The sequence below is a fragment of the Aptenodytes patagonicus genome, chromosome 13 (genome assembly GCF_965638725.1).
Source record: "Aptenodytes patagonicus chromosome 13, bAptPat1.pri.cur, whole genome shotgun sequence".
In the NCBI taxonomy this organism is placed as follows: Eukaryota; Metazoa; Chordata; class Aves; order Sphenisciformes; family Spheniscidae; genus Aptenodytes; species Aptenodytes patagonicus.
In genome coordinates, this window is record NC_134961.1 from 9,804,043 (window position 1) to 9,827,026 (window position 22,984).

A 22,984-nucleotide genomic window follows, 5' to 3' on the forward strand; every position below is an offset into this window, starting at 1 on the left:
CATGGAAATTAGGTGATCCTTCTTCAGCATGAGCTGTTAGAGCAAAGAGGGGTTTTTTGGACGTGAGGCTGTCAGGGTTTTTTGCTGTTGTGCGGTGGTGGTGGTGTCTCATAGTGGCGCCTGGGGGCGTGGACTGGACAGGGTTGCAGCAAGATGGCAAGGAAGAGATTCCTTGTCTGCTCCTTCCTCTGGAAGCAAGAGTTGAAATATATAATTATACTCGAATAAACTGGTGGGTTTAAATTAACATCTCCAGTTCCCTTGCTCGGTGGGTCCCTTGCACAGGATATTTGCTCCTCTTCCCCTCGAGCTTTCCAGTTTTGTTCATCTTGAGCTCTGAGCCAGCTTCCACCCCGCTGAAGTGTCCAGTGGTGCTTATTGCCAAACTGTCACATCTTGCACCCATCCCGGAGTACTGGAAAGAAATAAATACAGCATAAAGTGGGGAGCAAAGCTCAAGAAGACAAAACTGTCAAAACCATCCTAAGTTGGTACCCACGTGATGACTGGTGTTGCACATTACTTACTGTTGATATGGAGTCTGTGATGGTGACCAGGGCAGTTGCCTTCAGATGTGCTGTAGCATCAGCAGAGCATCTGTCCTTCAAACAGAAGGACAGGCTCCTTCCAGAGCCGGTGTATGGTTTTGTCCGTACCACTTGTGGGTGAAAAGGGCCCCAAACGTTACACTGAGTGGGTCAGCTGGAGCATTCAGGCTGTTCAAAGCTGCAGGGTTTTGCACACCTTTCTGCACCCCCAACTGAGATACCAAGTCTTGGTCCTTTGTGCGTTGCTGCAGGGTAACAGTATCAATACTGTCACCTTATCCCCTGTTCAAGTAACAGCCCTATTTGCTGTAGATTAAAAAGCAAGAGAGAAAATAAATATTTTCCTGGGTTTTTTTCTCTTAAGTATTCCAGACAGGAGTATTTGAAATGGATCATCTGCATATGGGTTAAGCACTTCCAATTAGACATTATTGCTCATCAACAATAATCTGCTGTGGAGCACCTGTGGGCACAGGGCTCTGCGGTTCTGCTGGGGCAGGATGCGGAGATGGGCAAAGGGAGGTGGATGAGTGGGGAGGGTCGGCATCTGGCAGCGTTGGGGTGTGAGAAGAGACTTAAGCAGGGGCAGGAGGCTGAATCCTGGGGCGTAGGTGTTTGGGGAAGAGCTTGTTGGATGGGCTGTGCAGGAGGAGGCTGGGGGTTTGGAGGGTGTGGTGTGATGATGCTTCCTTCTTCACATGCTTGCAGCTGGGCACGCAGCTCAGGCTCATGGTTGATGATGCTCATAGGGGAGCATGGTAATTTTGGGACCCCTGTGGCATTTGCCTTATTTTGCAGAACAGAAACCGTTTCCTGTAATACCCTATACGATTGTGATTACATATGGAAACCTTAGGATAACTAGTTTAAATAGGGTGTCTGTGCATTTGTCCTCTTCAGCTGCTAGCAGCAGAGCTGTGTTCCTTTGCAGCAGGCTGAATTTGGCTCACTGGGCTTGCCTGGAGTTTCACCAAGTTGCACTTGCGCAGCACAATGTGGAGGGGAGGTGTCTGAAGAAAAGCTGTGGGCTGCCTGCAGATTGGGAATCGGAGGGAAGAGAGGTGAAAGCTCGTTAGGGCTCCCTTGGGGTAGATGAATTAGTTAATGACTATGCTGTGCTTTGAAAATGCAAATGCTGTGTCAGAGCTAAGTCTGATTATAATAATCAATCTTCCTTTTGAGAGGGTGCTGGAGATGGGGAGGGAGGAGAGGGGGGAGACTGGGGCTGAATTTTTAGATTGCAGATCTGAGTTTCTCCGCTGTCATTAAGGAAACCTGACGTCGCCCAAGAGGTCAGCAGAACTGGGGAGAGGCAAAAGGTGAATTTGGGAGGAATGATCCTTGCAAGCACCGGTGGCTCCTTGACAGGCTGAAGTTAGTTTTTTAATTTTCCCTGTGATTGTCCTGCCTGGAAAGGGAGGGGCTGGCACCTGCTTCTGTGTGTGATCTACCCCTGCTAATAGGAAAGATAGAAACTGCCTCATAAGCAGGATCCTCTGGGGACGGGAGAGGAGGGTGGCTGCTGCAGACGTCCAGCAGTGACAGCTCCTTCTCCCTTGGCACTTTATTCGTTTGTAGCAAACGTTCCTAGTAATTACGCCTCTTAATTTAGGAGAGCGAGTGGGAGAAAGGAATATAAATTTGTGTATTAACTTTAGAGATTGGAAATAGGGCAAGCGAACCTTCTCTCTGGGAGATTATATTTGGAAATGAAATAGAATGACATTCGGTATAAACTTGAAAAATTGCTCTCTTTTTACTGCAACAGGAGGAGAAAAGCCACAATCCAGGCTGTACTGGAGAGAAGCAGAAGTCAGCATATGTCCATTTCCCAGTTTGCGTGTATCTACAATAATATATTTTTATATATATATTTTATATATACGTATATTTTATATACATTTTTAGGAAATTGTTTGCTGGAAGGTTGCTTCTAGCCCTGTCTTCTCAGTGATAAAAGCACACCAAGTTTGTTACAGCTTGGGTAACCCATAGAGACTGGCAACTCTGATCCAGCTAGCCTTTGTCTTTAAAGAGAAAAAAAAAATTTTTTTTGCTTCAGCCAAGTGGGAAATAGGTAGTCCTAAACCACTTTTTATTGAATATCTGATTTTCTTTGGCTTTATTGCTTTTGTTTCACAATAGCATCAAGGATTAATTTTCCCAAGAAAATGTACCAACTAATCCTGGGCTGCTTAGCCTGTTTCTAAATGGCAAGTAATATTTTGTTTCTCAAGTATTGTCCTATTTCTTTGACGAAGAGTGAAGTTCACTAAGAAATCTGTTGAGGCTTAGTTCTCCCCATGTGTGCTTCTCTGCAGATGTTTTAGGGGAACAGCCCTTCAGAATGTTAGTGGGTTGGGCGTATGGAAGAGGTGATACTGCTTTTGCTGAGCAAATGATCTATGGAAATGCTCAGCATGGTGTCTTACTACTTTGTAGTATTGCTGGACACCGAAATTAAACTCACTGGTGTTCACGTGTGTTTGATTTCTGTCCTGACGCCAGATTTATAAGCTTGTAGACAGCAGGAGGTCACCAAGCTTGCCATGCTGTTCTGTGGGAAGAGGGGCAAATAAGATCCTTAGTCACTGCTGCATCCTTTGGAGAGAAGCACAGATAGCATCACTAGAATAACTGGCATATCAGGCTCCTGGGGAACAGTAGTTTGCCTGTTTTCAAACCTCAGCGTATGGGTCATACTCAGGGTCCTACTTCTCTGTTCTTGTCTATTTTAGTGTACGCTCTTCCTTTCCAAGTCTGCTTGGTTTTCATACATTTAAATATTTATGTATTTAAATAGCTTCTTGAATTGTGTTGAGACTTGTAGTCAAACACAACCTCTCAATTTACCTTTCCATGCTGGCTCCATGCAATTCAGTTCCTATTTATCTCTGCCTTTTAAATGAGCTCTTTTGCTGAGGAACGCCTTTCAAAGGATGTTGCATCAGCCCATTGTTAAATAAACCTTTAGACATTTATAATGGATTCAGCATTTCCTGCTTTTTACAGTTCCAAGAATGCTGAATGACGTGCAGACACACTTCATCAGGATAGGACTGCTGTATCAGCCCCTCACTAAAATGCACTCATTATTCAAATAATAACTGTATGTCTCCAGCATGTGTTCTGTGAAATACGTGTACATGATGTGGGCGAATAAACCGGCCCCTTTTTTTTCAACACGCAAATCCTAACTTTAGTACTGAGTTGAAATACTTTAGATTTTGAGTCCTTTACTACCCAAAAGGAGGCACGTAAACAGATATTTGGTCATTATTTTGGGCAGTGTGTTAAAATTTTCAGAAGTTTGTAAATGTGGTTTTCAAGGGGGACTGATCTGATTTAGAAGTTTAAGTCCCATGATAAGTCTCATTTTGAAGGTGGGGTGTGGACAGTAGGTCAGTAGGATTTTTTGGAAAGGCTTGTCTTCATGAACGCTGAAGCCGACTGGAATCAAGTGGGAGGAACAGCAGGTCCATGGCATTGCAGAGACTTGGAGTGCTTGTTTTGGAGGGGACAAATATGGGTCAGAAATGAGAAATGCCAGAAATATACCAAGAAAATTAGCTCTCTAAAGTTTTGTTTCTTCTAGCTGTCAAGAGATGAATTTATAATTTTATGTTTCTCCTGTCATCTCATATATCTTTAAATAATTCCTACAGAAGAGAGAACCAGCAAGGAACACATTTCTTGTACTGCTGTGGGTGTTTGCTATGTCATTAACACTTGGAGGAGAACCACCATCTTGAAATCCTGCCCAGGCAGGTTTAAAAGTAAGGCTGAAAGAAGAACGATATTTCATTTAATTATACACTAGATGAAAATCCGTCCATGTTCTTCCTTCCTCTCTTCCTCGGTTTTGACTATTTATTTTTGAAAAAGTATCTGCATTTCATCTTTTGGGTATCTGTGGAAATGGTCATTCTATATACTGAATGTGTCCTGATCACTTGCTATTGAGAGCAATAAAGTTGGACTGAAATTCATGCTTATGAAGTGAAAGAGAGTAGAAAAGGTTTGGGATAAACGGGTTCACGTTAGGTTGAGAGCAAGAGACTCCAGTGTATTCTGAGAAGAGAATATCACATAGTCAAAACGTTAAGTACCTGTTTATGTGTTTTATTCACAAGTCATGGGCTCTGACATTACTCATTATTCTGCCTTTTCTAGTGTCATAAAAACCTTGAATAACTTTAAAAAAAAAATAATAGCTTGGTTTCTTTTCAAGTTGCTAATGTGTTCTGTACAGTGGGGATATCACTGGGGGTCTCATCCTGGGCAATATTAACCCTGAAGCTCCTGCAGGAGCTGTAGGTACTTAGGTCCCTCTTGTGCAGTTTTCAGGATAAGAGATGCAATGCTGTATTTCGCGACAATGTTCTCTCTCTGCTCTCGATGCTAGTTAAAAAAGCCAGATCAACGTAAGAGAGAGCTAAAGGATCCGAGGCTGATCGAGGTCATTTGGTACTGAATGGGGGAATACAGCAATGAGCTGTAATTTGAGCAGCCCTTTCCCCTCTCTGCTGGGTTATGGCTTCTACTAGTTTAATGTAGTCAAAGTAATAAAAGTTTAACTCAGCCAGTTCTATAAAATTCTTGATAAAAATTGGAAGAGTTTAGACAGAAATATTGAGTTAGTCCAAAAAGCAGAAAATGCCTGCTGAAAGTGGTGTCTGGTGAACAGGAGAGACAAGAACTGGAAATTAATTGAGGAAAAGGGATGTGATGGGAATTAGGCAGAGAAAACAGCAAGAGGAGATTGGCTCTTTCTATCCTTATCCCTTCTTGAGGCCATTCTTTGCCACTGGTACCAGGAGGACAAGTGGACAGGACGGGGCAAACTCTGCCACCACGGTGAGTCATTTCATATTTATCGCCTGGTCCCCAGAGCTATCCTGAGGGGCTGTGTCAAAGGGAATGGTCTCGGTAACCTCCCCACCTCTTAGGCTTGCACAAAGTGCTGGAAATTATGTAGAATATGGGTTTGTATTTCTCCTATTACTGCTTTCCTGTTGCTTATTTTCCTCATTCAGTTCTGCTGCTTTTCTTTCTCTTTTCTCTGCTTTCTGTCTTGACTGCATCATGTGTAGAACTGCAGCGAAGGTCCAGCTGGAGGAGCGGGTAGTGGCAATGTCTAACACAGCGTTATGCTGGTACGAGTGTGCCAGGTCTGACCGGAGGCTGGTGAGATCATGTTCTGCTTGGATTGTCCAGCAGGCAAAACTGCAAGTAAGAGGAAGCTTTTATCAATGGATTCCTTATTTATTTTGCTCTTTTTTGCTGTTCTCTTCATTCTGAGGACCTATTTGCCTGCGCTGTGCTGCCTTCGGAAAAGCAGAATTGGATCCCAACAATAAGCCACTCCATCTTATCTCAACTAACTTTCTTTTTGCCCTGGAAAAGACGTAAATAACATTTTTAATATCTCCTGTGAGATTGGCGGGCAGGGATGTTTTCCTCACTGAAACCCAAACAATTAAAGGAAACAAGCTGCATATTTTGTATGAAATACTTTAACTGTTTTGCTTTCTTTTTTTAAATAACCAGTTAGTGAGGTTTTAATGACAATAATTTTCTGTGGCACAAAGTTGTGCCTTGGCCTGAACTTGAAACTCTCCAGCAGTTTTAATCCTAGTTGAGGGAAGCAGGTCTGTGTCAACATTTAACCGCTCGAGCCAGTTTCATCTCTAAAGATATCACCGTGCGCTCCTCTCCCTTCTCACCTCAGGCTCGTCAAATATTCAGTCCAGGTAGTTTTGGCGCTTGCAAATTGGGAGAACACAGAAATGACATAACATGCCCTTACAGTCCCTGTGCCCTTCCCTTCTCTTTCTCCTTCAACAGCTTATTCTTAGAAACCCAGCAGAATCTCATCATGCTGCTACTGAGTATACCTGGCACTAATTTGTCACTGCTGTATATCAGGCGTGACCTGCACTGATGCTTTCCACAGCAGCATTCACTTGAGTGTGTGTGCATTCACTCTCCCATCTCCTTTTCCCATTACACACTCCATTTTTTTCCTCTCTATGCAGCCAACACAAGAGACCCCAGATCACAACAACAGATTACTTGCCCACCCCCTCTGTCCTCCCTTCTCCCCCGAGAAAGCAGCCATGATTTATCTGCTCGTGTCGGTGAGCAGGTGGCAGTTGGACTCAAGGCTGAGCCCGCTTAGCCTATGATAAATGAGATATTTACCAGCCCTTCCATCTTCAAATGCTGTCTACATGCAGTCCAGAAAGCAGCAGAAAACTCTTAAATAGCAAACACATCCAGGCTTCAGCAGACACGGGAAATGAGAGATACGAGTGTTTTCCTGCTAGAAGTAGGTTGGAATTGAAGCCTGCTCCTCGTCCCGGTACCTTTTATTCCTATTCCTGGAATTATCTGGTGTGCTTGCTTTATCCCCAGCCATCTGTGATGGGCTGAGCTGGGAGAGATAAGCTCAGTAATCAGAAAATTGAGGGAAGCATTTCTGGCTGTGATAATCTTATCAGGCAGCTAATATACATTAACATTTGTACAGCCTGATGATGCAGGTGGGCCTTTGCTTATTTTTTCTTCCTGGATGCCTTTTGACAGGCAGGGGGAGAATGCAGGGCTTCGAGGTGCCAGGGGGAAATTTGGCTAAAACCTCTTTTATACCTTCTCTCTTCTGTTCTGTCCCTGTGGTATCAGAAAGGGGAGGGAAAATAATCCAACCATCCCTTTTCTGCCCTTTCCTGCTAACAGTGCTGCCATGTCTGTCTTTTCTGGGAAGCCTGGAAGGGCAAAGAGGCAATATGTCAAAATTTCAGTTCTGGCTGAGCAATATGACTGCACGTGTCAACATGCTTCCTTGTAAAATTGGGGAGTTTCTGCCAGCTTGCTGTCTTTGCAGGAAGTTTGCCGTTGCAATGGGATTTTGCTCTACAAGTCTAATGGGTGCTGTTGAAGGGAATGGTGTATTACTGGATTGTTTCCCTGATGCTGAGCACTGAGCTCTCTGTGGTCATAAGTTTTGCATCTATAATTAGGGCTGGAATGCTTATTGTTTTCCTCCTGAGTGAAAAATGTAGTTTCTGTCAATAGATTTATTAGGGGAATTAGTCGCCAGGTGCTAAAAGACAGATGACAAAAGGAGATCCAAAATCTGAAGGGTGAGTATGAAGGAGGTCTCAGCTGGGAGATGGTGCTGGAACAGAAGTTTGAGTATCCTCTAGGTAGTTTGTCTCTGCTTACACTTCATAATAAATCATTTTCTGAGGGGTTTAGAAACAAGTAACGTATGTCATTTGTCAATCTGTGCATTGTCTTGATAGCTGAATTAAGGATACAGATTCCCATAAGTCAGGGAGCCTGGGAATGGTAGAGTCTGGGTAAGAAGTTTTCATGTCTGTAGAGTTTTGAAGTACTTTGTTGTGAGTTCCTTCCCAAGCAAGGCCAGAGGCAGAAAGTATTCTTAATTGTTTGTTCCACCAGACCTACCTGAGCAGCGTGAGCTAGAAGTGTATATTGGAAAGCGCTGGAAATATTCCCCAGTCGTTTGGAGTTAATGTATGTGTCTCAGAGTTGTCCTGGACAGACAGCATAATCCTGTGGTTCATTTCTTCTGGGGAGGAATTGAAGCTAAATGAGGTTGAACTGTCAATACTGAGTTTCGGGTACCACCGAGCTCCTGATACCACACAGATAGTTCTCTGCATCCCATTATCCATGGGGGATGGGTTGGGGAAGTATCTGGAAGAGAAGCAGAAGCTTTGCTTAGAAACAATCGACTTTCTGTGCCTCAACTACCTTGGAGAAAATGTTGGGGAAGGCGAAATGGATTGCAAAGGGAAGCAGGGTTAACTGAGGTTTTGACATTCAACACATGAAGAGTTGTGCTTCACGTCCGTATCCTGAGAAAGGTCTGAACTGTGAAGAACATCATGATTTCCTCCTCCTCCCTTTGCTGTTCGTGTGTCCCCCTTATTAGTATTGGAGGAACTAATACCTTTTCTCTTCTGCAGCTGGAGGTGGAGATGAAGGTCCTGAAGTCTCAAGAGTGCACATCTGAGCAAAGTACTGTCATCACCAAGGAGGAGGTTGACACGCTCAGGTAGGCAAAGCAAGGGGAAGGCTGAGAAGTGGAACTAATGAGAAGGGAAATGCTCAGGGTAGTTTTGCTGCCTGCTCTGGTTATTGCCATCTCGTGGTAGAGCACCGGGTACAGGACCTCACCATGCTACAATGCATGAAAAAGTATATGCGTATAGACTGCCTATGTACGTAGGCTGCCTGCTATTCAGGGAACAGCATGGCAACATCCAGCAAACTTTTTAGCAGGGCCTGTTGCAACAGGACAAGGGGGAATGGCTTTAAACTAAAGGGGGGTAGATTTAGACTAGATAGAAGGAAGAAATGTTTTACGCGGAGGGTGGTGAAGCACTGGCACAGGTTGCCCAGAGAGGTGGTGGATGCCCCATCCCTGGAAACATTCCAGGTCAGGCTGGACGGGGCTCTGAGCAACCTGATCTAGTTGGAGCTGTCCCTGCCCACGGCAGGGGGGTTGGACTAGATGACCTTTAGAGGTCCCTTCCAACCCAAACTAGTCTATGATTCTGTTTTCCTTGTATTTCTCAAGTAGGACGTTCTTTTCCCGAGCATGCTTTTTACTTTCCCACCAGCTTTTACGGACTTGAGAAATCCATGAAGCACTAACAGAAAGCCTCAGCCCCTGATCTTTCCTGCATTTAGGTACTTTATAAGCTTTTCTATCTTTTGGGAGGCTGCAGGCTCTTTTCTTTTAATGTTTGGGGTCTCTTGCACTCAGTTAATTTGTAAGACTGGCTCCTGCGTCACTATTCCCCCTGTTGACTTTCTTTCCTGTGGAAACAGCATTGCTGTTTGTTTCTTATTTTGACCAAATCTTGACTGTAAATACAGGATCTGTTGGCATGTGTGTAAAGAGGTTTAGAATCCAGCTTTTGTAATACTGATGTGTGTGTAGCACTGGAGATAAAAGACGGATGTTTCCCCTTGTGCATTGCTGCAGAAGGCAGAGGGGTACCTGTTGTGATTCAGTGAAAGAGAAGTTACAAAACAGCATTTCAGCAGAGGATACATGAGCATTTACAAAAGGTACAGTGAAGCTAGACAACCTTTCCATGTATTTATTAAAGCATTTACAGCTTCCATTCCAAAGCAAGTGACACAGTAAATACTGAGCACAGAAAAGTTCATCTGTTTCTTAATGTTTAATAAAATTCCTTTTATTTAAGCTGAGAAAATCAGATCTTGACAGGCTGAGTTTTTTATTCTCAGCTGATGTAAGACTTTGGCTGGAGTTTCATTTCTTAATTCTTTTATATTTTCAGCTCCATCACTATAGAGTGTTACTGCCTCTTAGGACTGAAAGCAAGATTTTGCAGCAAGCAGTATCTTGCAGAAAGCAGAAATTACTGGACTCTACGTTATGACTTTGCTCTTGTGCTTTGCCTCTGGAACTTGTTTTACGGCTTTGAAAGCCCAGCTCCATAGCAGAGAGGAGGTGTTTGAAAATCACACAGATTCAGCTAAGCCATTCCAAGATGTTTTAGGGCTGTACACCTAATCTTAGGGACTCGCTCCTGGAGTATAGTTCCCTCAAGGTGGTGTAATAGTTCTGAAGACCCAAGGCATACATCTCCCTTTTTTATTCTATCATATGTTTGAGTTCTGGTAGAGCATAGTATGCTATGGATTCCCTTTTTCAGGGGAATAAACCTGTCTCTGTCTGCTTTTGCGTATCGTGGATGTTTGTTTGACCTGAGCTCATTCAGGTTGTTCCTTTGCTAAGGCACACTAGACCCTCTTGAAACCTGATGTTTATGCTGTTGCAGAAGTATTCATCACCTCCTCAGCAACATTAAACCCATCACTCCTGATTAATATTATGCCTCTCTATCACTAAAGCCAGCATCCTGTTTGCTGTCTTCTGGGAGCTGAAGCTTTTCAGAGTATTTCTACAGTACCTCCTCGGTCTCTCCCTCCCTGGGTTGGTACGGGCTGCAGCACCCTTTCATGTAGGAGACGTTCAGTCTCTTTATTTTCGTCTCCAAGACTCATTATTCAGTGTTTATCTTCACTGAGCAGCATTTGCCATCTATTAACTGAGCAGCTTCAGGAACAGCATGTGTAGGGGGAAAAACAGCTGGATTGCCACGTAGTCCAGGACCACTTCATATTGTGGAAGGCTTTTGGCAGTAGGGGTAGAGATGTCTGGCTTCGCCCTGAATTAAAACCTGTTTCCTGGGCAGGGACAAGTGGAGCTCGCAAGTACCTGCTTGTTGCGGGATTGTGGTGTTAGGTTCTGCTCAAAGGTAGCCCTAAAACCCTCTAGATAATGTTTTTTTTTCTCCCTCTTTTTTGTTTTTAAAGAATTTCTTTGACTACTAATCTCATCTCTCTCCTCCTTTCATGAAATTGTGTCAAAGCCTCCACACAAAGTATGACAGAAACACAGGCCTATTCCCGGTAAAGCCGTTGATGGTGCGGAGCTGTTCTCCAGTGATGAGCCGTACACCGAAAGCTGTTTCAGCAAAGAGGCTAAGCTTCTGCAGTTGTTTCATGGTGATATTTTTGTCTTTTCTTCTCTTTCCCGTTCCAGTACTGCATGCTCCTGAGGCTATGGATGCACAGAGGCCACAGTCCCAAGATCTAATTCCAGGCTGGTTTTTCTGTCGCTTTTTACTGAACCACTTTTTGTTGTTATGGCTGATTTAAATACTTGTCCCAGGCCCTGATGCTAGTCATTTAGCTGCAAAGCTGTTCCAAAAAGCATGGATTTGTTTGGTTTTAATCACTCTTTTCACTGCTCAGCTCTAACAGTAAATGACTTGGTGCAAAGTGTTCTCTTTCTACTGGATCTCTCTTTGCTGGAGAGCTGGTAAGCCAGTCTCTGCTCCTTTTTCCTTACTGTTGGCTACTATTGCTGCTTCAGATGTCTTCTCAGACTGTCAAGCACTCCATTCAGCACCGTAGAATTGACCCCATGAAGATTTTTTTCTTATGCTTCTAGACTTAAGCAGTCAAAGGACATGGTTGGGCCTTACTTAGTGTTTTCTGGCATTTTCTGTGCATTGGACAAGAAACTGGGCCAAGTTCTTTCTTCATAGAAGAGGCTCTTTCTCAAAGGAGTGCGAGATAAATCGCTATCTTCCCCCAGGCTTTTGGGGTTCAGGAATAATGTGCCGTGGTCCACGCCAGAACACTCCTCATGGCTCAGCTGGATGTGTCCTCTCCGTACAGCAGAGGTGAATTGGGTAGCTGTGATTAAAGAACCAGAAGGGAGGAGAACAGAGATTAGTACGGGAAGGGATTAGGTCTGCTGTGCTTGTCCTCCTCCTGTGTCTTTGTGGGCCTCAACAGGACCACAGGTTTACTCAATTTTACGTAGCTGCTAAGGAGGAACGAGTAACACGAGCTCCACTGTTACTCCTTCCTTCTACAGACTGCTGCCAGAAATTAATTCTGGCAGAAAACAGGAGGAAGAATGCAAACGTTCAAATTAGAAAGTGTGGAAAGAAATGCCACAGCTTATGAGGGAATTATTTCCGTTTCTGTAGTTTATTGTGATCTTTGAAATCCCATTAACCTACAGTACGATGCGTCTGCTCTTCTGGACTGAGCCCAGCCTCTCCAGTTAGCTGCTGTTGTGAAGGAATGTGAAAAATAGAGGAAAACCAGCAGAAGCCAGCAAGGGGAGTCCGCAGAGCAGGAATGGACTGTGAGCCTCCAGGCATTTCCATATACACCCTGCGGTTAGAAGCTAACTTCTGAAAACAAAAGCAGGAGAGACATAAAGGAGAAAAAAAAGTCCGTATTAATCCTTTGAATCTATATTCACCTCCTGTGAGTGAATGAGAGCTTTTAAAAATATATCTTTTGTCTCATTTTTCTTTAGTATGGAAAGTAAATTTTCAGCGAGAAACTTGAAAGACTTTATCAGTTTTCCCTCCTTCTCTTGAGAACAAAGTGCTCTTTCGTCAGACCTTTTATAACTTTAAATGTGAAACTCTCTCCCGGCATCATCGTTTCTGAAGAGACAATAAAAGCCGGTGCTAATGCTGTCATTTCTCACACTTCTTGCTGCTCCCTCTGAAATCATATTTGTTTATATTCTGCAGACCTTATGAAAAGAAAAAGTGGTCAAACTGCAAACTGTTGAGTTCATGCACTGTGGGGTATAGCAAAGCAGAGAGCATTTAGGCATTAGCACATTTTAGAGGGAAGGTGATAACTGTGCAGAGCTAGTATTTCAGAACCTATAAATAAAAGTAATATATTTAAAAAGAACTTCATTAAAGACTTAAGTGGCAACAGCTGAAGGACCTTTTCAGCTGGAACAAATCTGAACTTTTTTCTTTCTGCTGTCGAACTGCAACCCCAGTAAATCCTAAATGTTTTCTGTGGATTTAGTGACTGGGTAGAGTTACAGTAATTCAAAAGAAATTCATGTCCTTGCCAATGCCTATTAGTCACACTTGCTGGAATTCTGTCTGCTTTGCTCCTAAGACCATCTCAACGCCATCTGGATCCCTTAATAGTGTCTTCCCAACACATACATTTTCTGCTCCATTCAATAGTTTCCTGTTCAGCAATAGCTTTTCCACATGGCCATGTCCTCTTCGCAGATGGGGCCTCCATGAGACATGTCGTCATCATCAATATCCACGCTGCTCTACAGGCAATCACATATCACATCTGAGAACATTAAAAACAAATAAAAGAAAGATAAAGGGGTGATGGTGGGGAGTTGTCACTGGTTAACTCCACTGAAAAGCTCTGGACTGAAAGAGACTTTTGGAAGTGCCTAGACGCTGTTGAAAATCAAACATTCCCCCCTTCTTCCTATCTAAAATAGAAGCAGCCTGGCCTTTCTAGCAGCCATTGCTCACCATCTAAGCACTTTTTAGATAGACTGAATGCACATGGTGGGATGTCTCCTGATTCTCACAAGTGTCATTTCAGGAGACCTGAGGCTGTAGGGTTTTTTTTCTTGTTCCCTCTTCTAATTTGGGACAGTGAAACGTGCAGTGGAGGCAATATAAAGCTCAGTTTTCAAAAGTGGGAAAAGCCACGAGTCTGAGCAAATGCCAATGAATCTTTATTCTTGCACTAAATTTGATCTTATGAAAGGCTGCGGAGAAGACCTGAATTTACCTTGTGCCTGTGGAGCCCTTGGCTCTGGGTTAAGCTGTCTGCATCTGATGCAGGAAAAGTCTTACAGAAATGCAAAGAGGTCTTTGCCAGGGTTTAAATATTTTCATGTTTCAAACCCCTGTATGGAGAAGAAGTTGGTAAATTTTTCAGAAATTAATCCAAATGATTTTTCCCCGTGTCACAAAACTTAAGAATGGTGTCAGTATTTCAGAAAGTAACTGATGTTTCTTCTTCCCTTGTGCCTCAAGGCTGCTTTTAAAATGGGCACCAGCATTCATTCCAGGCCAAACATTAAGTTGATAGATGGTTGTGCTGTACCCAGATGTTTCTGTACTCCGCTTTTTGTGGTTCTCATGTGAATTTATCTTGGATTGTTCTCCCTACCTGAAAGTAACTCCCATATGTAACAAGTTGAGGCATGCAAATTGGTGATAAAATAGCATCACATATCTTGTGCAGATGTCCCTGGACAGAGAGAGCACAAGGTGCATGCAGACTAAGGGCTGCCTTTGTGGATGCTGTTGCATCCAAAAGCAGTACACAGTTGGCCCTGTACCTGAATTTACGTAAATGAAAAAATTGAAGTGCCAAGTAAGTAAATATTTTTCAATATTTGACTGCCGTATCTTAACCACCAGCTGCAAATGCTTCGCTGTGTTTATATATAGATAGGATTTCCCTTGCTTCTCTCTCTTTGCCATTGGGAAGCGTTCCCCAGGGCTGGAAAGCAAAGCTAGAATAGCACAAGCTGTTTGCTAATGGTTCTTAATGCTTTCCCACTGCAGATCCAGGACACTTAACAGTGTTAAAAATAGGTTAGAAGAGGGATAAGTAGTGAAAGTGCTAGTCAGTCCTAAAAACCTCTCTGGTACAAAGAGGTTACAGCAATGTTTCCTGGTCCTCGGCGCAGAGGAAGCAGCAAGTTTTGTCTCTGAAGGAGAGCAGAGCTGAGGCAGCGTGGAGGGGAGCTCCCTGCACCTCGGTGGGCTGGTCTTCCCCCCAGGTGCACAGCAGGAAGCCCCACGCTGTGTCTGGAAAGGAGGATACCCCAATGATACCCCAATAGCTGGGGTATTGGGAAGGAGCAGGCATCTGAGGGATGAGCCCAAGGGCACGCTCGTGGGGAAGAGGCTGTGAACTTCAGCCACACTTGCAGGTGCTCTTGTGCATGCTGCCGGTCGCAAAATACGCAGTCTGGGTAGTCCGCTGCCTGACTGCAAACACCTCGGGCTTTGAATCACCGCTCTTTCCTCGGTGAGGCACGAAGGGCACGAACAAATTATTAAATCTGAAAACTGCAGGTGAAATAGCATAAAAATATGACTTAAACCTACCCTTGTTACAGCTCGCTTTGTCTCGGATCTTTGTGACGTGTTTTCTGGTGACTGCTGTGAATGATTTGTAGAGGGCGTCTAAGAGGCCTGAGCTTAAACCTCCACATGGAGAGAAGTTCTGCAGGCAGATAATGGCAACATCCCAGCTTATTTGGGAGGCTGGATGGGGAGAAATGTGTTCTAAATTAAAATTCAGCATGTCAAGTATGGAGAAAGTACTGGTGGGAGTCCTGTGTCTGGCTCTGCCCTTTCAGTAGCTGCTGTGCTGCTGTTCCTCAGAGAAAAATGTTGCTGCTCTTGTGGCCTGTTCTGCAATCCATTTAGAAACACACCAATAAAAGCATTAATTCCATTTTGAATTTCCATTTTTTCTGACCTTTTCAGTCTCCTGCTTCTTCAGCATCCTCCATCCCCGCTAGCTTTGTCTCTCTTCTGGAAATTATCGATGATCTTTTTTAATGGCCTAGACAATGCTAAAAGCTGCTCCTCAGCATTTTAGAAGCTTCCAAGAGTGAAAAAGATGATACTTTATAATATCTGAAAATTACCAGCAGGGGTCGGGCTTACAAATAATTTAAGCAATTCAAGCTGCATATTTGTAGAGGAGACATTTCTATACTGAACATATTGTAGATCAAGCAGCTTCTGTGGAAAAGTTTGTAAATTTTGCCCAGTGAATAGGAGAGACAACTTCCTCGTTGTACCTGAAATTTCTGTTGCATAATTTTGGGATACTGGCAGATGAGTGCATTGTTTATTGTCACTGTGCCAGGATTTTCAGCTTAATTTAGATCATTTAAAAGTGAGTATTATCAAGCAAGATCGTTATTTTTTTAAAAATACTCTGGAGAAGGATCCTGAGAAATTTGAATGCAAAGATCATTGTTAATATGCATTAGTTGCAGTTAGTCCCAGGAAGTTAACGCGTGAAAGGTGAGGTTCTTGAGGCAGCATTAAGGTTTTTGTACTCTGTACTTAAATGCAAGCAGAAATGTTATATCAAACATTTCATATTAATATCTTCTGCCCAACAAGTTTGATAGAGTTCTCTGAAGGATTCAATGATCATTTGGCTAAGGCTGATATGGTTGATAAAATATATTTAACCTTTCAAAAAGCTTTGAGCCAAAGGTCACAAATAAACTTTACTCTGATGGAATAAGAAAGAAGGTTCTTTGCTGGATTAATAAGAATATAAAAATCACAGAGGGCTGGCTGTCCCAGTGTACTGTCTGAAGGGGTGGCCGGTGGTGGATGACCGTGCGAACAGGGCAAAGCTACTGGGGTACTTTGCCAGAAGGCTCCCCTAGCTTCTAGTGCCTTGTCTCCAGGATTTCCTGAGCCAGAGATAATATAATGTCTTCCCACTTTGTAAAGCTTGATGCATTTTTCTTCCATTAACTTGCTTATGTAATACAAAGTTAAAAGATGGAAAATCAAAGAATAAACGTTGTTTCCACAATACCGAGGGTTTTCCGCTAGGTCCGAGAATGTTTTTTATTGGGAACTTGTTGTCCAACACAGAGGAGTTCATGAGTAGTGAGGTGACAGAATTTGAGATATGAAATTATTAATCTTATCAGACTGTTCAGAGTTTCAGAAGAATCTTATGATGCTGTTTGAGATGGGAAATGAAGTTGTACGTCAATAATTGCAAAACCCATGTGCATAAGAAAAAACACCTTTACTTTTACTCCCACAATAGGGGGCTCTAAATGGGCTGTTATCACTCAAGAAAGAGATCTTACATTATTATGAACAGTTTTCTAAAAATATCAGGTAAGTGTTCCATAGTTAAAAAGACAAACAGAATACTAGGAATTATTAGAAAAGAAGCTGAGAACAAAACAGAAAGCCTTATTATACCACTGAATACATCTGAGTGCTGTTTGTAGTTCTAGCTTTTCTCATAGCAAAAGGTCTATATAAAACTTGAAGAAGAACAAGGAAGGGCAATAAAGATGAGCAGAAATATGGAAAATCCTTGATGTGAGGAAAGACTAAATTGAGATTCTTCAGGAAATAATAGAGGAGGCCTGTAAAGTGGTATGGAGAGGGGAGTATGGTACAATTATTCACAACTTTTCATAGCAGAACGAAGAAGTACTCAGTGAAATAATCACATGTGAAATATAAAACAAAATTAACTAATTTTTCATACAACACATAATTAAATTGTGGAACTTACTGCCAAGGAGCGTTGTGAAGGCCAAAAGTATAAATCAGATCAAAAAGAGATTTGATGCACTCGTGGAGATTTTAGCTGTTGGTGGTTATTAAACGTGATGGTCTAGACTCAGTCTGTGCTTCAGGAAGTATCTAAGTTGGATTTGCTTTATATTCAAGTTGTATATTTTTAATATACTTTTACAAATTACATTTTCATCATACAGACTTGTATCTTTTAGTCATATGTTTTAACTGCCTCAGTAGTGTAGCTTTGTGGTACTGAATACAGGAATAATCTGATACTGCTTGTGATTGATTATTTGTGGTGGGACTGTGGAGGGACACGGTGTCTATTAACTTTTCCTTCTTCTTCAGGCTGAAAATTGAGGAGCTGGAAGCTGAACGCAGCAAGCTGGAAGAGGCAAACAGATCTCTGGAAATGAAACTGGAGAAGCTAACTCTGCAGGTAGGAAATGTGGAGGTCCAGAGCGGCTGGAGAGCCTCACATGGTCCGTTCGCCATAGCTGTTCTAACAGATGTGCCAGAATGCTCACAGCACACGACTTCACTTCCCTCAGTCTGGGCAAGGCATTTTTTGGAAGTCTATGCAAACTGCACCAACACACCTGTATCGCTGACCGTGTTACTGAGTGTTTTGATGTCAGATGCAATCACAGAAATGCAGTTGTCTTTTTTGATGCCTTTGCCTAGAACCTCTTCTTTTTCTTCCTGGAGCCTTAAAAACTGTTCCATTTTAGATAACTCCACTACCATAAGTTGTCTGTCTCTAAATTCATTCATGCCAAAGCAGGAGTGTAGGCAGGGCTTAACAGCATGGAGCTGACAGGAAAATTTGAGCTCCATTTCTACTGAAGATTCCACTGCTGCTATTAGCGATGGAGACAGAGACCACCAATTTGTGGCCTCATTAGGTAGTAGTTTTCCAAGCCAGGAAGCATCAGTGCTGTTGAGAAGATGACATGGCAGCATCTCCAGCTCACAGACACAGAGAGGCAGAAGGTGTGGAGTCAGAAGGACGAAAGGGTGTTTCTTTTGCTGTGCTACTGTGGGTGTTTTACCTTTTCCTGAGGTAGTGCTGTCCTATAGGGCAGAAGGTCTTCAGCTTTTCACTCTGGGTAGATCAGTGAAGTCTCACCCTCCTTGAAGGAGGGCAAGGGCATGTGCAGCAGTTGAGTGGACTGTCTGTTCAGCCAGCTCTCATTCTGGGAACAGCTTTCCTGTGCAGAGGAGGGGCACGGGAGTTGCTTTAAGCTTTTATAGTGTTTCCTGTTTGAAAGGTGTTGGAGCAAACAAGAACCTGAGACTTGTTTAATCAAAGCCCATCCTGCTATGAAGAGTGTTCTCTCTCCCTTCTGTTCTCTCTGATATGCTGAACCATTCGGCATTGTAACATATCATTCTCTTAATTTTTCTTTCTTTCTCTCTCTCTCTCTCCTTTTTTTTTTCCATTTTCGTGTAAATTACTTCATGGTAGAAAACCTCCAGGTTTGAAATTACCCAGATTTCAGACAGACCATTGATTTTTCTCTTGACACCTATTAGAGGCGAATCAAATCTTTTTTTTTAATTATCAATTCCTAGGGACAGGGGAAGTGACAGCTTTGATAAAGCGGGGAGCTAAGAGCTGCTGAGCCATGTTTAGTGTGAAACCTGTCACGCGGCTCTCCTTTAATTGGGTTTCAGTCATCAGAAGGAGATGAAAGCTTTGGGCTGGTGTTTGGATGCTTAGGTCTCCAACAAACACAACAGCAGCTTTGGTTTCAGAGCAGACTACGACTCACCCAGGTCACATTTAATCTGCCAACGCTGTCTTACAATGGCTGCTGGCTTTCCAAGAAAGCCTGACCAGACAAATTCCCCACTTCCTTTGTGATGTCTCGAGATGCTCTGCTTTGTTTGCTCATACAGCTCTTGAGATGCCAAAACACCAAGCTTTTTAAATTGCACATTCAAAGAGGAAAGGTCCAAAGTCTTCAGTGTAGTCTTGCTAATTATCTCCCTTCTGGTCCTCAGTAGAGGAGATCATCAGCAGCTATCGTTTGGATAGCTGAGCTTTCACAGTATGGAAGAGTAATGTGGTGATAGGAACAAGATGGGACCTTCATACTGTGGTAAAGCTACTCTGCAATAACAGTGGTACTGTTCACCAAAAAGGCTTTGAAAGCTCGTCACAGGATCCCCATGACTGATCTCATTAATGGTGCTCGCTGTTTGAATGCAGTATTGGGCAGGTCAGGGCTTTGCGGAGGGAGTGAGGAATAAACTGCAGATAAAACAGAGTAAAAATTCTATGGGAAGGGTGAGATAACATGTAGGTGTGGAAAAAGAGAAGGAAGGTGGTCATCTGGCTTAGCAGGTCTAGGAAAGAGAAATCTGCCAGTTGCCCAAAAGGCTAGTTAGTGAGCTGAATTAAAGTAATCATGCTCTTACATCTGCTTTGCCAAGGCTGAGGACATGGCTTTAATTCTTTATTTAACAGGAGGTAGCTCCCCCTTTCCTTAGCTTCTCACTTTACTTATGTCTTAGAGGACTAGATGCTAAAAGCAGCTTCTCCGAAAGAGGAGGAGTAGAGAAGAAAGCATGAATATAGGAATATGTAAGCTGAATGCTAAAATGTCAGTATTGATCAGTGTGTGCCCACCTGAATGGTCAAGATTTCAGAACTCCTCAGAGGGCAAAACATCAGCCTTCCCATTTTTTATTCACCTTGAGAATCAAATATCTTGACAGGCTAAGCTTAGAATGACATTTTTATAAATACATTCGAAGAAGGTTCCTTACAGTGAGAACCCACTAAGTTAAGACTTAGCTTAGAAATTCACTACTTCTATCAGTGCTGAGCAAATATGCTGAAAATATTGTTATACACTCAGATAAGGTCACTGAAATGTTGCTGGTTTGACATGTTATTTATTCTCATCTCTGAAAGAAATCACTGGGAAATGATGGGTTAAAATAACGTCTCTTTATCACAAAGGGAAAAAAACCAGAACAAACTTTATATACAGAAATCGCAAGAAAATTTTGCTGAACAGAAAGATGATTGAAATTACAAACATGGGAAAAGCATGGCATCAAATCAAATAAAGGTGTAAGAGAAAGTAGGGGGTGACATTAAACAAGGTAGGATGAGGGCGATTTCTGACAAATCTTTATTTGCACTTCCTTCTTTTTTAAAATAAAACCTCTGACTTTCTGGAATTGTATCTACTGAATGAAAGATACATAGAAGGGCTGTATTGAAGTTGTGAATTTGGAAGAGGAAGAAGCAGGATGTAAAATTAAGGCTTTGACTGCTTTACGCTGGACTGAAGTCTATAGAGTTCGCAAAGCTGTGTGTGGTGAATGAAATTAGGGAGATACGGCTAATATTTGGTAATTAAAAATGTCAGTGTTTGACTGTATCAATGTGTGGAAAGGAGTAAAGTTTCAAAAATGTTTGCCGCCTCTCGCATCCTTTTGTATCCGAGTATTGGCACATGAATTTTGCTCATCTCTGCTTTGGCTGCTGATAATAATAGCCCACTTTGTGAACTACAGGACCCTGATGGACTGGCCAGAGGGCAAGCAAGCACGTGGAAAGGTACTTTTGTGTTAGGTGTGTGATTCACGTTCCCTGAGCTCATTATTAGTGAATAAAGAAACCGAGATACCGATAGCTATCTGCAGCAGTGTATATAACATCTGACATCTCTTTGTATTCTGTGCTTGTGTGGGGACAGCTTGAATTATGGCTGAAGGTGCTTTCCATCTCCACACACCCCTTCTTCCAAAACCCCTTGGCTCTTGACACCTAGCTGCAGGCTGCATTGATTTTTCCTTCACTGGTATAAAGACTTTAGCATGGATATTACTCACTGGTCAGGTCTTTACTGCTAATAAAAACCTCAGATTACAAAGACACAAGAAATGTTGGAACTGTAGCGAAATGACACCCTGCTGAGGGTGCCTCCTCATCACCCAGGACATTATCTTAAGAAAAACATTTGAACTGCGGCTCAGGAGAGGGAGTCAAATAATACATGAAAAGAGTGGGTTTAACCAATTTTCTCTCCTCTCCGCTACCCTTCTTTCTTTCGATGAAGCAAGAAAGGCTTCCAGGAAAACAAATGCGCTGTTACTGCTTGGCCTACGGTGGGCAGACTTGCTGAGATTTCAGTGAAAGGTTTGGTTTGTTTAGTTATCTGAAATGATCTGGACCATCTTCCCGAGCTGCTGGTGGAAAACTGCAACTGGATTCCAGGAACAAAAGGGACTGATCAAATCAGTGCTTTTCGGATAAAGTGGGAGGAAAGACTTGTGAGGAGTGTTCAATTAGCATTTCTTACTGCTAGGAGCCTTGTGTTTACAGGCAACCAAGCGGATGTGAAGTGTTCCTTATGCAAATACTACTCTCCTGCTTTTCCTGCTCTCCTCTACTCTTCGAGCTGAAGGAGAAGAGATTCTTCAAGTTTGGCTGCTTCAAGGAAGATTGATTAAAATCAGCTGCAGTTTGACTTAATTGGATCCATATGCTTGGAGGGGGAGCAGGACTAGTTAGAAGTCCTCGTAATTAGTTCACAGCTGATTGGTGAGAAAAATGAGACTCCAGTTAAAGTTCAGATAAGTGGGTCTGTACAGATAAAAGGGAGATGATGTTTTTTACACTGAGATGTGTTTGGGCTTGCAAATCGCCTCTAGTCCCAGAGCCAAGCTAGCAGCCTAATCCCTTTGAGCATGTGCATGTGCATTTATGAGGCTAAATGGAAGGAGTCTTTATTTTCTTGCTTGTTTCTGAGTAAAAGGAATCACCTGTGGATGCTGGCAGTCAAGGAAACCTGAACAGGGTCACAGAAGGCTGGGAGAGGATCTCAGGGACTAGGTGAGACCCTACAAGGGTAGTTTGGCTGTGTGAAAGGTTCATGGTTTGGCACTAACTCTGAACTGATCAACTTTCAGTGTGATGCCTTTGGTCACAGTAATAACTAGTTGTGTTTAGCCTTTCTGCTAGTCAGGAATATAACAGCAACACATAAAAATGCAGTATTATTCATACATATTGAAATAATTTATTTTTGCCCATTATCTCAAAGAGCTTGAAAACAGTTGACTAGCTATGTGGTATGGGGACAGTCATCAGAAGACTTTCCCCAGCCAGAAGTTTGTATTTACGCTAAATTTTGCTGTTGGAATAGAAGGGACTGAATTCCCTATTACAGTGTCCACGAAGGAGCTGCCTGAGAAAAACATACTAAACATACTAACGAGGTCATGCTGACATGACTTTATTAATGTGTTTTGAGGTGTTCATTAATGCATGTGCAGTAGTTCCTTTCGAAATGTCTAACTTTGCTATCGTTATCGACTATTTTATGATTTAAGATATTAATCTGGTTAAATTAAATCTTGGTTTCTTCCAGGCTTTAAATTGATTATTTTTGCACAAATTAAAGCATAAACCGGTGGTAGTTGTGTTGTAGCTGTAATGATTTGAAGATAAGAAATAAGCAAGTTCTGCAAGCAGAAATATTATCCTTTTTTTTAGTAAGAGTAGCTGATATAATAGGTAAAGTTAGATACAAATAGAGTGGGTGTCTGAAGATTTGACCTATTTGTCTACTTTAGGTCATTTTAATTGGCCTGCCTAAGCTAGCATGGACTTGTGGTGGTTGGTCCACCAAAGCAGGAGGCTCTGCAGGCAGAGTGGATGGCTGCTGTCTGCTGTATTAAGTTCTCCAGGAGTCAAATGTCCATGGATGGTGA

The 22,984-nt window shown here is 42.6% G+C and overlaps 1 protein-coding gene across 4 annotated transcripts in view; it reads left to right on the forward strand.

Moving 5' to 3' along the window:
• MAD1L1 (mitotic arrest deficient 1 like 1) overlaps window positions 1-22,984 on the forward strand; it is a 387,234-nt gene that overhangs the window by 202,556 nt on the left and 161,694 nt on the right. For all 4 annotated transcript variants that reach the window (XM_076350728.1, XM_076350729.1, XM_076350730.1 and 1 more), the window contains 2 exons: window positions 8,546-8,634; window positions 17,597-17,687. In XM_076350728.1, the coding sequence (XP_076206843.1) occupies window positions 8,546-8,634; window positions 17,597-17,687 (180 nt within the window). The remainder of the gene's footprint in view (window positions 1-8,545; window positions 8,635-17,596; window positions 17,688-22,984) is intronic.